The 20,399-nt window shown below is 38.1% G+C and overlaps 1 protein-coding gene across 1 annotated transcript; it reads left to right on the forward strand.

Annotated features, from left to right (window-relative positions):
* Positions 1 to 8,093: 8,093 nt before the first annotated feature.
* Positions 8,094 to 20,198, forward strand: CA1 (carbonic anhydrase 1). The gene is made up of 8 exons (XM_049853839.1): positions 8,094 to 8,280; positions 10,797 to 10,857; positions 11,344 to 11,541; positions 14,291 to 14,409; positions 15,678 to 15,773; positions 16,762 to 16,824; positions 19,191 to 19,346; positions 20,033 to 20,198. Exons 2-8 carry the CDS (start codon positions 10,821 to 10,823, stop codon positions 20,147 to 20,149), a joined length of 786 nt encoding a protein of 261 aa, XP_049709796.1. The 5' UTR covers positions 8,094 to 8,280; positions 10,797 to 10,820; the 3' UTR covers positions 20,150 to 20,198.
* The last annotated feature ends 201 nt before the right edge of the window (positions 20,199 to 20,399 follow it).

Below are 20,399 nucleotides of genomic sequence, written 5' to 3' on the forward strand. Positions count from 1 at the left end.
CACATTGATTAAGGGTAGGGCTACACAGCTGATTACTGCTGTCAATAAGCTGTACACCTGTAAAAAGTTGAATTGGCAAAAAAAAAAAGTAATCTTTTCAAAAGCATGAAATTATAAGAAATCATGATTACCACCACGTTGTTGAAAATATGGTTATCTATGTAAAGAGTTTACCTGGTTGTCAATAAAAAATATTCATTAGTGGATTAAGAAATTGCCCTCAAAAACAAAATGTTCCAAGACAGAAAATACAAAGTTGAAAACTTTTTTAAATTATAGTAATAAAAGTTGGGGGATTTTTTGAAATTTGTATGTCAAAAGTTCAAAATAAGAAAAAGTTCAGATCACATTTAAAAAGTTAAATTTCGACACTTATGAAGCGTTCGATTTTTTTTTTTTTTTTGACACTTATAAAGACCAGTGTTCTCATTCTTCCTGTAGTGACTGACAGACACAGACAGGTCACTTCATTCTTGCCATTAATAGAACTAAGAACTTCGTTCCAAATACAAACATGAGTTCACCTCTAGCAAAGCTCATTCACATGCTGAAACAGTGAGATGCCTTACACCTCTGGGTTCAGATCTGTGCAATTCGGTAGGCGTAGTCTCTGCTGAGCATTCTGCCCTTCCAAGTCCTTATATGAATACAATAGTTGAAATTAAAGATGATCATTTAATCATCCTCTACACAAATATTTATTAAGTACCGCTGTTTTCCAGGCATGTTATAGATACACTGAACATGGTAGTAAAAAAAAATACAAAAAAAACACAACTTTCCATTATCTTGAGGTGCCATTTTAGAGATGGTTATAGACATTAAGCAAATAAAAAATTCAGAATGTAATGAGTGCTATGAAAGAAATAAGATCTACTGCTATAATAGAATGACTGGGAAGAGGGAGAATATGTTGGCTTTGAGGTCAGGAAAAGCATATCTGAGGAGGTGATATTTGAGCCTGTGCAATGGTCTAGACACAGAGCAATCCAGGCAGAGGGGACAGCAAGTACAAAGGTCCTAAGAACGGGAAGAATCTTGGTATGGATGGAGACAAAGATAGCTACTGGAAAAAATTAAGTTGGTAAGCACATCTTCATTATGAGTGAAGAGAACAACCAATCTAGGGGAAATGACAGCTATGAGATACAGTTAAGCCATCTTGCCATTTAAATCAATTTATTAGAATCCTAGTTGTCTTCATCTAGAAATGTCCAGGCTACTAGCACAATTATCCATGGCCCACTTCCCCACTGGAAATAGGTTTATCTGGTCACTCTAAACAATACCATTTCTACAGGGGTAGAGAAGTTAGGGAGCAGTGTGAGAATCATACCAAGTTTAATAGTGAAAAATGCAGCATGATTGTCACTATACATTTTCCCTTATTTTAGGGAAAATCTGGATTCCAGGGAAACTGTTTGTCCTTGCAGCACTCTAAGCACAGTAGGACAATGGTATCTTCAGGATAGGGTTAGACCTGACACCAAAGATCTTTCCAGATTACCAGAGGATGTGGATTCTCTCATCCTCAGGTCCTTGACCACCAAGGCTTTGGACACAACAGTGGTGTCCCCATTGCCTGAACCCATTGCAAAATGGGAATACCCTAGGACCAAATGTCTGAGGAGAAAAAGGAATCAGCATACTTTACCACAATGGAACTCGCTGGAGTGTGGTCGTGTTCTACTCAGCCAGTGCTAACTCCCTCCTGTGGAATGGCACTCAATGCTTGTTCCAATGAGTAGAATTAAAGGCCATCGCCCTTGCTATACTGGATGTCCAAGATGGAGGGTTGTTGGTTCACCTTTTTACAGATTCCTGGGCTGTAGCCAATGGTCTTGCTATTTGGTCCAGCCAATGGAAAAAGGGCAATTTCCTTTCCCAGGATAAAGAGCTATGGGGGTTGTCCATGTAGCAGCAGCTGGTGCATCCTCCCCTAAAAATCTGAGTCTCCTCGGTCTCTGCTCATACCAAGACCAACACACCTGAGGCTCACTTCAATGATCAAGCTAATAAACTAGCCCAAATTTTCCTTGCTTGGCCTTTCTTGTTGCTAGTGCTGCTGGCAATTGGGGCCTGTGAGGCTTCTGGCCATTGGGGAATCTTTTCCCTAATGAAGTGGACCAAAACTAAAGGGTTTCCTCTAACACAGTCCATGGCAAAATCGACTATTGATAATAGTACAGTCTATAATCAAACTGGTAGCATAGAAAGCACCAACGGTATTGAAGGCAGAAGTCCAAGCTGCACTGAAGGCATCGGTGAAAAGCAAGGCTCCAGGAATTGATGGAATACTAGTTGAGATGTTTCAACAAAAGGATGCAACACTTGACTATGCCAAGAAATTTGGAAGACAGCTACCTGACCAACCTACTGGAAGATATCCATATTTGTGCCCATTCCAAATAAAGGTAATTGAACAGAATGAGGAAATTATCGAACAATATTTATATCACACACAAGTAAAACTTTGCTGAAGATAATTCAAAAACAGTTGCAGCAGTACACGGACAGGCAACAGCCAGAAATTCAAGCCAGATTCAGAAAAGGATGTGGAATGAGGGATATCATTGCTGGTATCAGATGGATTGGGCTGAAAGCAAAGAATACCAGAAAGATGTTTACCTGTGCTTTATTGACTATGCAAAGGCTTTTGACTGTGTGGATCATAACAAATTATGGATAACATTGTGAGGAATGGGAATTTCAGAACAATCATGCTAATGCTGAACCTGTACCTAGACCAAGCGACAGTCATTTGAACAGAACAAGGGTGGTTTGAAATCAGTGTGTCAGTGTTGTACCCTTTCACCATACCTATTTAATATGTATGCTGGACAAATAATCCAAGAAGCTATACTATATGAAGAAGAACGTGGCATCAGGATTGGAGGAAGACTCATCAACAACCTGCGATATGCAGATGACACAATCTTGCTTGCTGAAAGCAAAGAGAACTTGAAGTACTTACTGATGAAGATCAAAGACTACAGCCTTCAGTACGGATTACACCCTAATATAAAGAAAACAAAAATCCTCATGACTGGAGCAATAAGTAAAATCATGTTAAATGGAGAAAAGATAGAAGTTGTCAAGGATTTCATTTTGCTTGAATCCACAGTCAATGCCCATGGAAGCAGCAGTCAAGAAATCAGACCATGTATTGCATTGGGCAAAATCTGCTGCAAAAGACCTTTTAAAATGTTAAAAAGCGAAGATATCGCCTTGAGGACTAAGGTGTGCCTGACCCAAGTCATCGTATTTTCAATTGCTCATATGCATGTAAAAGCTGAACAATGAATAAGAAAGCCTGGAGAAGAGTTGGTGCCTTGGAATTATGGTGTTGGTGAAGAATATCGAGTATACCGTGGACTGCCAGGAGAACAAAGAAACCTATCTTGGAAGAAGTGCAGCTCCTTAGAGGTGAAGATGGCGAGACTTCATCTCACATACTTTGGACATGTTCTCAGGAGGGACAAGTCCCTGGAGAAGGACATCATGCTTGGCAGGGGGCCAGCAAAAAAGAGGAAGACCCTCAATGAGATGGATGGACATAGTGGCTGCAACAATGGCTCAAACATAGCAATTGTTGTGAGGATGGTGCAAGACCGAGTAGTGTTTTGTGCTGTTGTACACAGGGTCGCTATGAGTCAGAACCAACTTGACGGCACCTACCAATGACAATAATCAAACTCATTGGCAACTCATGAGATACAGCAATATTCCTCTGGGAAATAGTCCCCTATAGTTGGTGGCAGGTTGATGGACTGAATCCCCCTTCATCAGGGGCCACATGTTATGCTGTAACCATGGCAGATACCTACACTGGCCTTCTACTGCCCTTTCCTATTGGACTTGCTGTGGCCAAAATGCCAATCACTCGCCTTACTAAAACCATTCTAGCCCTTCAGAACTCCTGACAGTACTGATTCAGATCAGAGTTCCCATTTTGCAGCATATGTAGCAAAACGATGGGCTTTGGAACAGGTTATTCAATGGAATTGTCATCTGGCATATCACTGCAGGGAGCTAGAACAGGCTGCTCAGCAATATCTTGAACGAAACCTGAGCCATTTTTCCTTTCCGTAGCTTGTCTCTGTCTCCAAGTGTGATTTTGCTGTTAGCTCCTCTAAAAGTTAAATGTTAACCAGTGTTTCCCCTAGGACGATGGGAAAACAAGCGATATCTAAGTCTGTCAAACAGGATGATGCTCATCAGGATGGCGCCAGTCAGCCCCTGGGCTGATGGGATAATGGCAGGGAAAGATCCAGATGTTTGAGATGTAATCACCCTAACGACACAGAAAGAGAATGGACATTCCTCAAGTTCCTCAAACCCATGTCCCCTTTTCCCTATAAAACCCCACCAAGATGGACTGCAGTTTCTCGAGACAGACAGCTTTAGGAGATCATTCCCCTCTGTCTCCATTTACTGGTATATATGATAAAGCTCTTGCTACCCACCTCACCCCGTCTCAAGAACTTTGCGGCAGGTGGCTCTAACTCGTGAAATTGCAGTAACAGAGCCAGTTTAACTGAGAGACGTAACAGTATCAAAAAAACAACTGCTTTCTAAACTCCAGTCTAGCAAGTAGACTTATAATTGGGCCTCATTTTTGCCCTGAGGCCTAATTTCTCTTAATTCTAGATTTTTGGATAGGCTTATACCACATACTAATTTTTACAAGCCTTCCCATTGCCATTTTCTATATTTAAAAGGGAAATATCACAGTTTGGGGGGCAGTGGTGGTCCAGTGGTAGAATTCTCAACTTCCATGCAGGAGACCCAAGTTAGAGTCTCAGCCAGTGAACCTCAAGCACAGCCACCACCCGTGTGTCAGTGGAAGCTTTCATGTTGCTATGATGCTGATCAGGTTTCAGTGGAGCTTCCAGACTAAGACCAAGAAGAAAGCCCTTGAAATCTACTTCTGAAAAATAAGCCTATGAAAGCTCTGTGGATCATAATAGTCCGATCCCATCGTGCATGGAGTCACCATGAGTGTGTGGTGGGTGGGAGGGGGGGCCAACTTGATGGCAGCTAACAATGATAGATCTCATCTTCATCTTTATGAGGATTCTCTAGACTGGAAATCTTTCACTAATATCTCCTCCCAAGAACATGGATTTTCAATCTCGACCCCATCCCAGGCCAAATGGAGGGCTCATACACACCTGGGACCATTAACAGTAGATTGACAGGGCACCTGCACATTTGTGACCCATTCAAACCTAAATTTCCAACACCTAGAAACATTCCACACTATTTAGGTTATAAGGGATGCGTGATTGATCCAGCCTCCCCCTCTGATCCCCTACAGGAAATTAAAATTATTGCTCCAGGACCCTTTCCATAGACCACCAAGAAGGAAGATAAGCAACTCCACAGAGTAAATGAAAATTCCACTAGAAAATAATGATGGAACCAACGCCCTAATCCACCATGATGAAACCAGACAATTCCTCCTTGGTGATAACTCATGCCAGAGGGAAAGAAGCATCAAACAACAAAAAGCGTTTAAGATGAAGTTTCATACCTTTCTCTCTTGGTCTTGTTACTATTCCTCTGGTGCTTTCATTGATTGTAATCTGGAGGCTCAACCCTCCACATAAGCCATTGTTAAAGTCAAACATGGCAAATGCTGAGGCTCACATGCCATCAACTTCGGCTAATGCAAGTCCTGCAATCCAAAGACCTCACCAGACAACTGAAGCAAAGGAGTGATAATAATTGGCTAAATTGGAGGGCCTGCCTACAGGCTAACAATGGAGCTCCAACCTGTCACAGATATTTTAATTGGCAAGCAACCTAATATCCTATTAACATGCACCCAAATTAAGCCATGTGATTTAAAAACCTATTTGCAGCAGAATCCCCTATCATCATCCATCTGGGCAAAACCTTGGACTGCTGGGAGCTTTTAGATTTGGCCACCTTAATTGAGGCTTTAATTGTGCCAGGCAGTTTCCAGTGATTATGTTCAATCATGGCAGTATCGTGAATGCCACCATCACTTTTGCTAGCTATGCACCCAGAAAACATATATGCAAATCAAGCTCCTGGATCCAACATTGTCTTCAAATTCTACAAGTGGCTCCTCCCTGTTAAAATACCATAGAACCTCAAAAATATGACCCACATCACCTTGAGTGAGTACTGATAAAACTGTAAGTCCTCCCGCCCTCCTCACCATGATTATAATTTTACTTTGTACCATGTTAAGCCCTTATTGGGCCAAGTCCAATGCCTCCAAGATTAAAATTCCCTCTAATATGACTCACCTCTCCTGCCTAGGTGACACAAAAAGTTAAGTGCTCAGCTAGTAGCCTAAAGGTTAGCAGTTCTTATTTACCCAGAGGCACCTCGGAAGAAAGGCTTGGTAATCGCAGCCATCGAAAACTCTTTGGAACACAGTTCTACTCTGAAACACATGAGGTTGCCATGAGTCAGAATTGACTCAGTAGCAACTGGTTTTGTTTTTCCCTCCAGCGTAAAGGCTGACCTTACCAAGGTATTCATGCTATGTGCTCTCCTAGATATAAGAGGAGAATTCTGCTGGCCTCCCAATGCTCAAATCATTCATTTCCCTTCATATTTTTTTCCCTCCATCTTCCTCATTATTCAGCATCCACAGCCCCACCTTAGTCTCTTCTATCCTTTCAGTGACTACCCCTTTCATCCTCCAAAAGACCACATAGCAAATGAAATTCAAACTCATCAACAAAGCTCTTTGAATATGTACACAGGCATCCAACATACATATATATTCTTTTAACTGAACCAACTGAACTAGCTTCTCATGCACTGATTGTCTGTTTGAATTTGCCATTAGTCTGCTTCCAAATATACCACACCAAACATTTATCCAGCTGATACCTGGCCCAGAGATGGAAAATATTGGGAAATTAAAACCTCCTCCAAACTGCTACTTCCCTTGTATCTCGGGCACTCCCTATGGCAAATGGTAATTGTTCTTATGTTTCCTCAATACACAGCACATATGAGCTACCTAATGGATGACTCTAAACCCTTACTATATGCCCAGCAAAATCAACTGTCTACCTTCAGTCCCGTTCTTTAGTAATTCCCAGTTTTTCAATCTAAAAATAACACCACCAGATTATATTGTGGTCCAGTAGACAAGGGTTCTCATCCCCTCTAATTTGCTCTTCCAGTACCCCTAAGCCACAAACCGCATTGATTAGTTCCAGCCTCTCTTGGCCTTCCCGTTTATGTAAAGATTAATCATTCTTACCCCACTCCAGCCAAATATCATTGACATGTCCCTGTCATATCTATAATATGGAACTTTCTACCACTTTGGGACTTGCTAAGACAGTTACAGGGACCATCACTCTAACTCAACAATCAAAATCATTGACACTAACCTATGAATGTCCAAATATCTAGTATCTCACATTTCTTAAAGTACAACAAATATTAGACCTGCTTAATCAAGGCCATAGAACCCTCACAAAAATGGTTTTTGGTGATACATTGGCTCTTAATTCTTTATTAGGTAATCAAGGAGGCATTTGTAGCATTATTAGTACTTTGTTTTGTTCGCAGGTAACAACATTGGTCAAGTGGCCACTCCAACACACAGCTTGGACCACAAAATCATCATCACAAAAACTGAACCTACACCTTTATCACACTCCACAATTCAACCAAAGTATTTCTAGAGTATCCTGCCATAACTAATTTATTCTCTTTGATAACACCAAATGGGGAACGTGGCTATAAGCCAGTCTTCAGGGATTTCTCAGGCTTTTACTTGGGTTCTTTATTTTTACTGTCATAATCTAACGATTTCTATGCTGTTTAGAGCAACTATGCCCTACTCCCCTACTATTCAGGCCACTCAAATACCACAAATAATTGAACTTGAAGCTGTTGTCAAGAAATCAAGGAGTCAATTGTAACCTAGTTTTTGTTTTGTTTTTAGTGCTGGCTCAACCTAACTTTGAGGCCCTGGCTAGAGGCCAATCAGTTCTTCTACAGCAACTGATTAAGTCTACACCTCAACTACTTCCTCTATCAGGCTCTAACACTCTGGGGCCACTACGTACCCACCCTAATCACCCTGGGGCCAGATATCAAATGACTGGGAACCGTTTTTATGCCCCAGAGCTCACAAAATTATTCAAATTCGCCAATTCACTGGGAGCCTGCCTACCTAGCTAACCCCACTTTGCTTTCCATACTTAAGCCATCTCCAACGTCTCCAGTTTACTGAGCCTGTTTGGCACTGCTGACTGCCTTCTCTCATTTGGAGCTGTAAGTAACAAAGATTTCTGCTTTTCATCTATCCAAGTGTCTTTGTGTTGTGCCCTACCATTTAGAGACCCTATAATCACGCCTAATATCATATGATGATAAAACAAGGTGTCAGAGCCTAAATCATAGATACTCATTAAATTCTACTTCCTTTCTCTATATAGTTTTCTGCTTGTCCGAGTACACAAACACACCCTGGGTAGATAATGGAGTAAAGGGTCGTAATGGTAAGGGTTTAAAGTAATTGTGTACCTAAAACTTCAAGTGAATTACCATCTCATATTTTTTTTTTATGAATGTTAAAACATTTACGTGCTGAATTATCCTGTAATGAAAAAGGGGTTGTCTTTTTTCAAATATATTGGTCAATATAGTGATTACAGTGGTTTCTGACAAAGAATTTAGGTTCAAGAGACAAATTACCTGGCCAAGAGTAGCCTGTACTGTTGTTCCATGAGCTTCTGGTGAAGCCTGAGGTCATAAGTCTGGATGAATTAATCTTGACTGTTGAGCCAGACCAGTCCAGATCAACTAAGCAAGTCTTCCAGAAAATAGAATCAAAAGGAGGCCAAAGGACATTTTTTTGACAGTGGAAGGGTCTGTCTGTAAAGGTTAAGAAAGAAAAGAAGCTTTGTAGTTAGACTTACTGTTAAGCCCTAGATTTATGGACTGTAAACAGCCACTTCCAAGCTCTGTAACTCTGAGGAGGTGTCTTCACCTCTGTAGGCCTCAATTTCTTTGGATGTAAAACAGATTTTAATGTTAAAATAAAAAAATCAGCTTCCATGGGAACGCTTTTGTGAGAATAAGTGAAATACTGCATGTAAAGTTTTTAGCATGGCATTTGATACATATTGGTCGCTTAATAAATGTTACCTTAAAAGATAAAGCTCTTTTAAAAGATTTTTCCTTCTACCAACAAAACCTCTTCTCGCTCTGTGAATGTCCATGAGCCATAGTTCAGTCTGCATATGAAGCAGCAGGCTATTCTGATCTACAAAGAAATAAACATGTCCTTGGTGAGCACTGCTAAAAATTGCTTCTCATCCCACTCTTCCCTCGGGGAGCCAGGCAGCTCATGATTCTACAGTGCGAATGGAGATATGTCTTTTTCTAGCATGAAAAAAGGATTACTATGGAAGTTTATTTTTCTGGTTGCATTTCCTTTGAGTACACTTAGAGCCTCAAGAATGTGGGCACATTCTAATCATTTTTCTTTGACTCCCTGAAAAGCCCTGTAGACCTTCTCATCACTCAACAAGTGGCAGTTCTCACCCTGGTGTGGACTTAAATGTGACTTAAGAAAATTGTGGGCATAGAAGGAGATTTAGGGATCATCCGTCTCATAGCTCACCCAGTGTCACATCTGCTGGAGGTATAGTGAAGAAAGAAAATGAACTTGGAGGCCGAAGTCTTGGCTTCTTGGTTTTTTGATAGTTGTGGTGAAGTCTCTCAATATCTGTCAACTACAAAATGATAATTCTTACTTTAAAGGTTTTTTTTTGTGGTGGTAAAATAATATGAAAATTCTTTATAGATTGTATTGTTGTTTATGTTAAGTGCCGTCAAGTTGGTTTTCAACTCATAGTGACCCCATGGGACAGAGTAAAACTGCCCACAGCTTTTCTAGGCTGTAATCTTTACAGAAGCATATTGCCAGGTCCTTCTCCCTCAGAGCAACTGAGTGGTTCAAACAGCTGACCTTTCAGTTAGCAAGCAAGCACTGAACCATTGCACTAATAGACCCATTCAATGTGTAAAATAAACATTGGGCCTGAATTTAAATATTAATTAATTTTTGTATGAATTCCATTATTACTCCAAAATGGACTTTGTTCTCATCCTGAGTGTGTTTATGAAACGCACCATTCTGAATTATACGTATTACAAACCATCAGTAACTTTTTTATCTGATGTTAAATTAATGTCGTGATGCTAGTTCAGATCAGTCTATAAACATGCAAATTTTTCTTATTAATTAACTGTTGTTTTAATATTGCTTAGGAGGCCTGGTGGCATAGTGGTTAAGAGCTGCTCCTTGGAAACACTATGGGGCAGTTCTACTCTGTCCTATGGGGTCGTTATGAGTCAGAATCGACTCAACTGCAGTGGGTTTCGTTTTATTGGTAATATTGCTTAAAAGTATCCAGCAAGGGCAGAATTGGAAACAGCAAGTGCACAAAGTCATGGGTAATTTAGAAAATCCAAAGAATGGCGTGTGATAGTTTTCAGCCGCATATTCTAATACCATGAGAGAGACAGGGCTTGGTTTTATAAAAACTAAGATTTCGCTATTTCTGTTTTACAATATAAAAAAAAAAAAAAATGAAACTGACATGACCCTTGTGAACTTTTTTTTACAACATCTCTTTTTACATATACACATTTCCTTATAGGCTGAGATGGTGAAATAGTAGCATATTAAAGGACAGGGAACTTCTATAAAAACCCCAAGTGGTGGTGTCTACTGCATGCACGGTCACCGTCAGTAATTACAGGTGTTATCTTTGTTTCAGAAAAAGAAAACTAACTGCAAGACCATGGCAAGTGCTGACTGGGGATATGATGTCAAAAATGGTAAGAGCTCTGCTCAGATAGATCAGAGATAATAGCTTATTCTCTTTTCAGTAGCAGAGGTATTAAGCGTTCAAAATAGCTCTGTAGTCATAGGTTAATAGTTTGAATTATTTGTTTTGAATAATTGTAATATCTTTACATGTATTCTTAGCAGCTGTTCTTTGGTATGGTTGTCTACAAAATATATTTTCCAAAAGCAAAATTCCTTCATGTACCTTCAATAGATAGATTTTACTATTAGAAATCTATTGCTAATAATAAAATATTTATAGTCTTAACCTATAGGCTATGAGTATGAGCCTGTATTACTAGTGTTGACAAATATACTGCTTTATAGTATAGTATAGAAAAGGGGCATCTTCAACATTGAATGCCCATTAAGCTAAACAGAATGTCACAGTCCAGCAAACAGGTAGCTGTATGCCTAAAACTTGGAATCAAGCACTTAATAAATTTTTGATAATAATCACACATTTGTCCTGATAGGTCCTGAGCAATGGGCCAAGCTGTACCCCATCGCCAATGGAAATAACCAGTCTCCTATTGACATTAAAACCAGTGAAGCCAAACATGACACTGCTCTAAAACCTATCAGTGTCTCCTACAATCCAGCCACAGCCAAAGAAATTATCAACGTGGGACATTCGTTCCATGTAACTTTTGCGGATAATGACAACCGATCAGGTGAGCCAAAGACCTTTGTGATTATTTTTGTCTTAGAGTCTACCGGGGAAATTAGAAGAATGAGGCGTTGACACAAACGCCCATTTTAAGTCTGTGTGTGTGTGATATTGCCATAACCTTGGACTCCTGGTAAAGATAATTTTTAGAACTCCTATCTCAGTCTTTTTTTACACCTCCTCAAACTGGGTTCTGGGTCAATGCCACCATCTCATCTCTTCTTTATGCTCACTTTGTCCCATCCCATGTTTATCCTTGCTCACCCTCTCTGAATAAACAGTATTTTTCCAAAAAGGTCAAATAAACCAATCACGGTGCACATAAAAACTGAAAAGGCAAATATTATCTAATTGGGATGAGGAGAAGAGCACAATAGGGAAGGGAGTCAGGGCTAAAGAATTTTTTGTCCCCCCTTGGACCAGAAAAATGACTCTATAATTGTGAAATGCTCATGTACCAGCAAGCAAATAAGTCTTGCATAAAGGTTACGTGGGACAGTTTTGTGCATCAGTATACTTAAGTAGTGTCTCATCTCCCTACTAGACTACTAACTGAATCATCTTTATGCCCCAGAATCTAGCACATTCCCTGCTACATAAGAAGTTTTTCCTAAATGTTTATTGGATAATTTATTGAGTAACAATCCTTTAAGTCAACTCTGATGCCTCAAAAGGTTTTGAGTCTAAATTTTAGGCACCTTGGGAGCTATGCCTATTACTAACATTCAATTAGGTTTAGTATCATGTGTGTTGAATTAATATACGATTGGATACACTCCCCAAAACAACGTGATTACTCACTGTTAATGTTTTTGAAAAGTTTGTAAAGTTATATTAGAATAGATTCATCATACAAAATCTCAAGGTTTTTTCTTTTTTTGATAATATTTTATTGCATTTTCGGTGAAAGTTTACATAAAAAATTAGGTTCCCTTTAACAATTTCTACACGAAGTGTTTGGTGACATTAGTTACATTTTTCACCACGTGTCAACATTCTCTTTAATTGTGTTCTGGTTCCAGTACTCTAGTTTCCCTGCCCCCCTATCTTCTCATCTTTGGAGTAATTATTGACCTTTTGGTCTCATATAAAAGGTTTTTTAGTGGAGCATCACATTCATGGATAATATACTTTCTTTTGTGTGCCAATCTGATCTTTTATTAAAAGGTAACCTTAAGGGATAGTTTTGGTTTAAGATTTAAATAAGTGTCCAGGGCGCTATTCTCAGGGAGTCCTCCAGTCTCAACTGATCCAATAAGTTTAGATTTTTTAAGAGTTTGGGTTCTGTTGTGTATTTTTCTCCCGCTCTATCAGGGTCCATCTATTGTGGCCCTGATCAAAATGATCAGTAGTGGTAGCCGGGCAACATCTTGTTCTTCTGGTCTCAGGGTAGATGAGGCCTTGGCTCATGTTGCCTATTAGCTATTAGCTCTGTAGACTAGTTTCTTCTCTGAGGCTTTGATTTCCTTCTTTCTCTTTTGTGCCTAATGAGTAGAGACCAGTAGTTCTATCTAAGATGGCTGCTTGCAAGCTTTTAAAACCCCAGACACTGCTCATCTCCCTAGAATGCAAACCGTGAACTTTGTGATGCCAGTTGACTGAATTGTTCTGTGAGACTAAGGTCCTAAGCCTTCAAACCCAGAAAACCATTCTTGTGAGGTGTTTGGTTATGTCTGAGAATTATCTGTAACTCTATCCTCTGTGAATATATATGCATGCACACACATATCTGTATATGTGTGATATTTCTTTCTGTGCACACATATGTACTTGCCTCTACCTACCCACACATATGTATGCCTATACACCTACATACATAACCATACACTCATTTTTTGGTTATCGTTGGTGTTGTTGCCAAATTATATGTCATATTCTTTAGCACAAACATCCTTTTCTCTTCTGTGCATCTTGGTAGCATCATAGCTGTGCTCATTATACCCACATTCCGTGCCACTTCTCCCATCGCCAAAAACAAGTATCTACACTCTAGAGAGTGATTCCCCATCACCTCCCACCCATCCCTTGAAACCACTAATGAACAATGGTCTGTTTATATATATATCTATTCTCGTCTTTTTATGAAGGTGGGATCATACAATATTTGTTCTTATGTGACTGGCTTATTTCATTCAGCATTATGGTCTTCAGATTCATCATGTTATAAGATGTTTTGTGGACTCATCATTGTTCTTTATGGTTGCATAGTTCAATGTTAAAATTTTTTAAAATGGCCTCACTCACACTCTCTTGGTCCCTGGCCAGAGGTTTTTAACCACATAGTCAGGCACACTGCTGTCTATTGAGCAGTTATAAAGTACATGATGGCTAATTCGTTGTTCAAAATAAACTACCTCAGATTATGATGCATGCTGCCTATTCAGTCTTTGTTGAATGAAGCATGAATAAACTTGCAAATTAAAGCAGATTCAAGGGAAGTCCTATAATAATATAGTTCACTTACCTTCTAGTGTGCTTTATTAGAAGTAGAAATAGGTCAAATAACAGCTCGTGTGCTGGGAATCATGAATAACACATGGACTATCTTATCTATGCCACAGTCAAGACTGCACCATGCATACGGTTGCTATCATCATGGATGTGGAGAAAAAATAAGGAAAGATGAAAACCTCAGCACTAGTGTTTGCTTTCATTTCAACACAATTTCATTAAAGATTCTAGTTTATATTAAATACAAAGATAAGCTGGACCTTGTGCTCATAAGGCTAATAGTAGTTCCCTTTTTCTTCCAGTGTTGAAAGGCGGCCCTCTCTCTGAAAGCTACAGGCTCTCCCAGTTCCATTTTCACTGGGGCAGTGCAGACAACCATGGCTCCGAGCACACAGTGGATGGAGAACAATTTTCTGGAGAGGTAGTGTAACTTAGAAAGTGAGAGATAATTACACTCCGAGTACTCCCAGAAACAGCTCCCCACATCACTTAATACCCCATCGTAATGACTCCAAAGAATGACCATTCTTTGTCCCTGTAAGGAACCCTCTTGGTCTATTAGTATCAAAGTCAGACACACTATGTTTGCCAGCTGTGGGAAAACCTTCATTTGGAAAGAGGTAGTTCAACCTTGGACCTAAATTCTTGAGCCCAAGAACCACCTTTCCCTTGAGAATGCCTCAAAATTTGTCACTTCAACATCAAGACAACCCTCAAGAATGTTGCTTTCATTTAAATCCCTGACCCAAAATGGAACCCACCACACTCCCTTCTTACTTGTGTGTTCAAGCCTGGACACGCCTGTAGCACAGGTGTGGCTAGACTGGAACACTTCAACAGGTCTCTACTAAGATATTGAGGGAAACTCTGGTGGCGTAGTGGTTAAGAACTACAGCTGCTAATCAAAAGGTCAGCAGTTTGAATCCACCAGGCACTCCTTGGAAACTCTATGGAGCAGTTCTACTCTGTCCTATAGGGTTGCTATGAGTCAGAATTGACTCCATGACAATGTTTTTTTTTTTTTTTTTTCTTTAAGATCTTGAGTGGAATCGACTTGACGGCAACGAGTTTAAGATCTTAAGCTAAATAATAATAATGGGCACTGAGAGCAACTCACACCTAGATGAGGGCCCGGGGTTCCTGGTGTGCAAACACTCAACAACCTCTTGACCTGCCCTCACATGGAAGTTTGTTTGGTCTATTTGAAGACATTACTGTGTGTATAACCATAGAAAAATCTGGAATATTTATATAAAACTGTCAACAGAGGGACTGGAGATTGAAAGGGAAGAACTTAATACATATGTACTCCCAGGTAGTCCAGGAACCCCTTCTCATAAAATTAGCAAGAAATTGCTCACATGAGAGTAAACTACTCCAATTTTTGTCCTAAAACTAGTTAACCTGAGCTTTTCATACTAAAGAGAGATACAGAAAACTACGTATAGTTACAATATTATGGGAAAAGAAATTTTACTTACTGGTTCCAGGGTTGATTTGCAACCTGCCTACTGTGCTCAGCACACAGATAAGGCTTCGTAAGAGTGAGAACACTGGATAAATGTTCACATGAGTTTATCTATCAAAACCAAAAACAACTTCATGTATTAACAAGATAAGTTATAGTTTACTTTCTGTCTTTAAACTGGTATAAATTATTAATTAACCACATTATTATTTTTATTTTAGCTTCACATAGTTCACTGGAATTCCGAAAAGTACTCCAGTTTTGCTGAAGCTGCCTCCAAGGCCGATGGTTTGGCAATTATTGGTGCTTTGTTGAAGGTGAGTTACAGAGTTTTGCTAAGACTACTTCATACCGATCAGATCTCAAAATAAAATGACGTAAGACAAAAAGATACAGGAATCTTTCTTTTTGGAAAGTTCTCATTCTACTTTGTTGCTTTCTTTTCTCTCTACTTCACCCTCTGAAGAGAGAAATAAGTTTCATATGGCGGTAGAATGGGCAAGGGGAAAAAGAATTCCTGTTTTACCAGCTCTTCTAAATTCTTTCTACCTCATAGATTCAGGAAACTTTCAATTTAATATCTCATCAGGGAAGAAATATTAAGAGGATTTTTTTTTCCTGTAAAGAAGGTTCCACTGATTTTTAAAATAGCAGATATTGCTCGGTCTCTATAGGAAAACCCCTGAAGTTCTTATTAAACTGGATCTGCTGGAATAACTAAGGAACTTTTAGTAGTATAGTAACTCTACTTAACATTTATTGAGCACTCATTATAGCTATGTTGTTGTTTTTAGATGCCGTCGAATTGATTCCAACTTACACTGACCCCATGTGTCAGAGTAGAACTGCCCCATAAGGTTTTCTAGGCTGTAATCTTTACAGAAGCAGATCGCCAGGTCTTTCTTCCATCAAAACATTGAGTGTGTTCGAATCACCAACCTTTCGGTTAGCAGCAGAGTGCTTAACTGTTGTGCTGCCAGGGCTCCTTATTATAAGCTGTACACTTTACCAATTGTAACTAATACAACAGACCAAAAGTAAGATGTTTGTTTTTATATCTGTTTATATATGTTGCTCTTTAAATATGTCTTTTTTTATGACCATTTTATAGAGTACAAGGACTTACAAAGACACAAACCTAAATTACTTACCAAAATAGTGCAAAATTCCATCTCCTAAAGTGGAGAGGAAATACTTTACCTTCCTCAGTTACTGGGTTGATTTTTTTTTTAATGTAAAAATTTAGCTAAACAGTGTTTGATTTTTAATGGTCTTTACCTCACACTTTATTTTTTTCATCTCCAGGTTGGACAGGCCAACCCAACGCTGCAGAAAGTACTTACTGCCTTAAGTGCAATTAAAACTAAGGTAAATTGACTAACTAAGTTAGCTTAAATCAGAGAATAAGAATCTACAGAACTACAGGAACCATTTAAGAATGTATTTGAAGCAGGGAGTTGGAAGGCTGAAGAGAGAGCTACCAATATGAAAATCAGGGCACTACTAAGATACTGTTTACTTCTGAGAAGGGATTTGTTTTCTTTTGTTTTTCTTTATTTATAGTTGTTTACTGATTTCAGCAGGATGGGGTCTATAGAAGAACATGTTACTTAGCCATTTGTGTTTACTAACACTATCTCCAACTAAAATGTGAATTTGTTTCCATTTCATGAAGGAAGACATCTATATTTCTCTAGCAGTAGAAAAATGCAGAAGTTTAAGGTATTCTTTTTCAGATACCATGAGTATGCAATGCTTGATAACCATGATTCCCATCCATCACCTCAAAAAAGTAGATTGATTTTCTGATATATCCAAACTTAGCTGCACTATTTTAAAAGTAAACAGTTAAATCTTAAGTCAGAGATTTGTCATTTTATTTTATGGTATGGAAGACTGTCACATTTTTATGCAAAATAAATCTAACGTGTATTGAGTCTAGGAAAAATTAAACTTTAAATGGCTATATTGTAAAGTAAGAAAGACCGAAGATAATCTCTTCACTCATAAGTATCAAAAATAACAACAAATGAAAATGCAAACCTGCTGCCATCTGGTCAATTCCAACTCATAGCAACCAAGAAAGAGTTAATGAAGATAAATCAAAAATTAATAAAATAAAAAATACAAATGATGAATAAGTGCAAGGCAACATTTTACCAATAGAATGAAAAATGGATTCTTTGAAAGATCAACAAAAAAGGCATACTTTTGGCAAGATTGCCGAAGGAAAAAATAAAAAGGCATACATACCAAAAAAATTATTAGAAATAAGAAATGCAGCATAACCAAAGATATGGAAGAAAGTTTTAAAAGAGAAAACTATATATAACATTATACCAATATATTTGAAATTTTAGATAAATGGTTAGTTTTCTAGGAAAACAAGAAATACTAAAAATTACTCAAAAAGAATTAGAAAACTAAATAAACTAAAAAGAAATGGAAAAGATATTTTTAAATTATCTATTAAAAGAAGACTTTAGGCCCAGATCATTTTATGGAAAAGTTCTATTCAACCTTTAAGAAACAATCACACCAGTGTTAATTACACTTCCCCTACTAGGGAACAGACAGTAAACTTCCCAAAAATTCAATGAAACTTAACACAAAAACTGGGTAAGAAAACCACAAAAAGGAAACCATGAGCCAATTTTTCTTAAGGATGTAATTGAAAGAAATCTTAAAATCATTCACAGCAAATCAAATTCAAAAGTGTATTAAAATAGCAATGCTTCTGAATGGGCAGAGTTTATCCCAGGAATGAAAGGATGGTTCAATATTAGAAAATTTCTTAATGTAGATCATTATAGTAACCAATTAAAGATGAGAAATTACATCAGCTTGTTAGATGTTTTAAAAGCGTTTGATAAAATACAATACCCATTCTCTATAAACTTCTTGAACTTGGTAAAGGGTATCTGCTAGAAACTCGGGTCAGACATCAAGCTTGATAGTGAAACATTTGAAGCCTTTCCATTTCAGTCAGGAAAAAGACCAGGATGCCAACAGTGACCAGCACGATTGAACATTATAATGAAGGTCTTGGTCAATAAAAGAAAGAAAGAAGAGGACATATTAGAATACATGTTGACAAATTAGAGACAAACTGTCCTTATGAACTGATGATATGATCATTGGCATATGGGAAAAGTCAAAACAATCACCTAAAAATAGACTTAATATAAAATTCTGGTAAAGTTGACTGTACAGATGATTAGCATAAAAATACCAGTTCATTTCCTAAACACTGATAATAATCAATGAGAAAAAATAATGGAAAAAAATACAATAAGACCAAAATGTAACCAACATGCACGTAAATCGGTGTCTTTGATGCTAGAACAGTAACTGACATCATTTCCGGAGACACAGTGAATGTTTTATAGGGGAAAGTAAACATCTTTTAAAGGATATAAATTGTAAAAAAAAAAAAATGTTTTAGTCTTTTGCTTATCTTCAGCCAGATGAGGAGGAGGAAGATTGCTTAGTCAAAATCAGTTTTATGTAGTAAATTTTCTGTCTTTTTTCTTCTATTGCTTTTATAGTTTATATCCATGAACACACAAATTGTGAAATAATATTAATAAAAAATTCAATTAAATCTTTAGCTAAAACCTCAAGATTACAAATGTAATATGTATGTATTATAAATATATATGTGATTAAACCCAAAATGATATAAATATTTTATATCGTGATATAATGATACATTACATTTCTTTTTCTTACAGGGAAAAAGAACCCCATTCACAAATTTTGACCCTTCTACTCTCCTTCCTTCATCTCTGCATTACTGGACCTACCCTGGCTCTTTGACTCATCCCCCTCTTCATGAGAGCGTAACTTGGATCGTCTTTAAGGAGACCATCAGTGTCAGCTCAGAACAGGTAGAGTATCAAAGCTGAATGAGTGAGAATTAGGAGTAGAAAGCAGAAATATCATTTCAATTAATATTATTAATGAATGAGATTATTATTTCAATCAGGTTTTTGAGGAGTTCATTTCTAATATAGGCCTACAGGAGTACAAAAAAAAACAGTGCCTTATAATTCTGTTCTTTGATTTGTGCAGAACAAATATCAGATGGAGAACTCCCACTATCCATTGCTAACTACTATCATTAGGTGCTTTGCATCTGTTTTATCAGCCAACTCCCATAACAAACCTACAGGACATGCATTGTAGCCTATTAATAGCCAACATTAATTGAGCACACACTATGTGCCAGGCACTATGATAAGTAACTTAGTATTAATCCATTTAATCTTGACAACAATCAAACAAAGTAGTCTCTATAAGGAAACTGAGGCACCAAGCTGGTTAATCACTTGGCCAAGGCTATCCACTTGGCAAGTGAGAAAGCTGGTATTCTAACCCAGCCCATCACAGATAAATTTAAGCCCAATACTCCTCAGAGATACGTGAAAGAAGGTTTGGCTTCCCGCCTTCCCATTGGTGAAACTACCGCAATCCTCAATTCAGTTCTCTAAATAGCGCTAAATATACTGGAAATAAAGTGCTTTGTGTAGTTTTAATAGCTTAGATTCTTTAAATATTTCATTCTTCCTTCCAGCTGGCCCAATTCCGCAGTCTCCTATCAAATGTTGAAGGTGAAAAACCTGTCCCCATACAGCACAACAACCGTCCACCCCAGCCTCTGAAAGGCAGAATAGTGAGAGCTTCATTCTAATGGCCCAGAAGGAAGCTTATCCACCCTCAAGGAACACAGCCCTGCTTCTCATAATCCAGTAAAATAATAACTTCTTTAAAAACCAGGTTTATTTCAATACTAGCAAGACAGCAAAGCTGCAAATTTAATTTGTAGAGTTAAAAAACCTTAATTTTAGTTCTTAACACTTAAATTGGAATTTATAAGCTTGCAAAACTTGTGCTAAAATTCAAATTTATCTTGTGGAATTTTTCATAACTGCTATTAAGAT

The sequence above is a fragment of the Elephas maximus genome, chromosome 15 (genome assembly GCF_024166365.1).
Source record: "Elephas maximus indicus isolate mEleMax1 chromosome 15, mEleMax1 primary haplotype, whole genome shotgun sequence".
NCBI classification, from domain to species: domain Eukaryota; kingdom Metazoa; phylum Chordata; class Mammalia; order Proboscidea; family Elephantidae; genus Elephas; species Elephas maximus.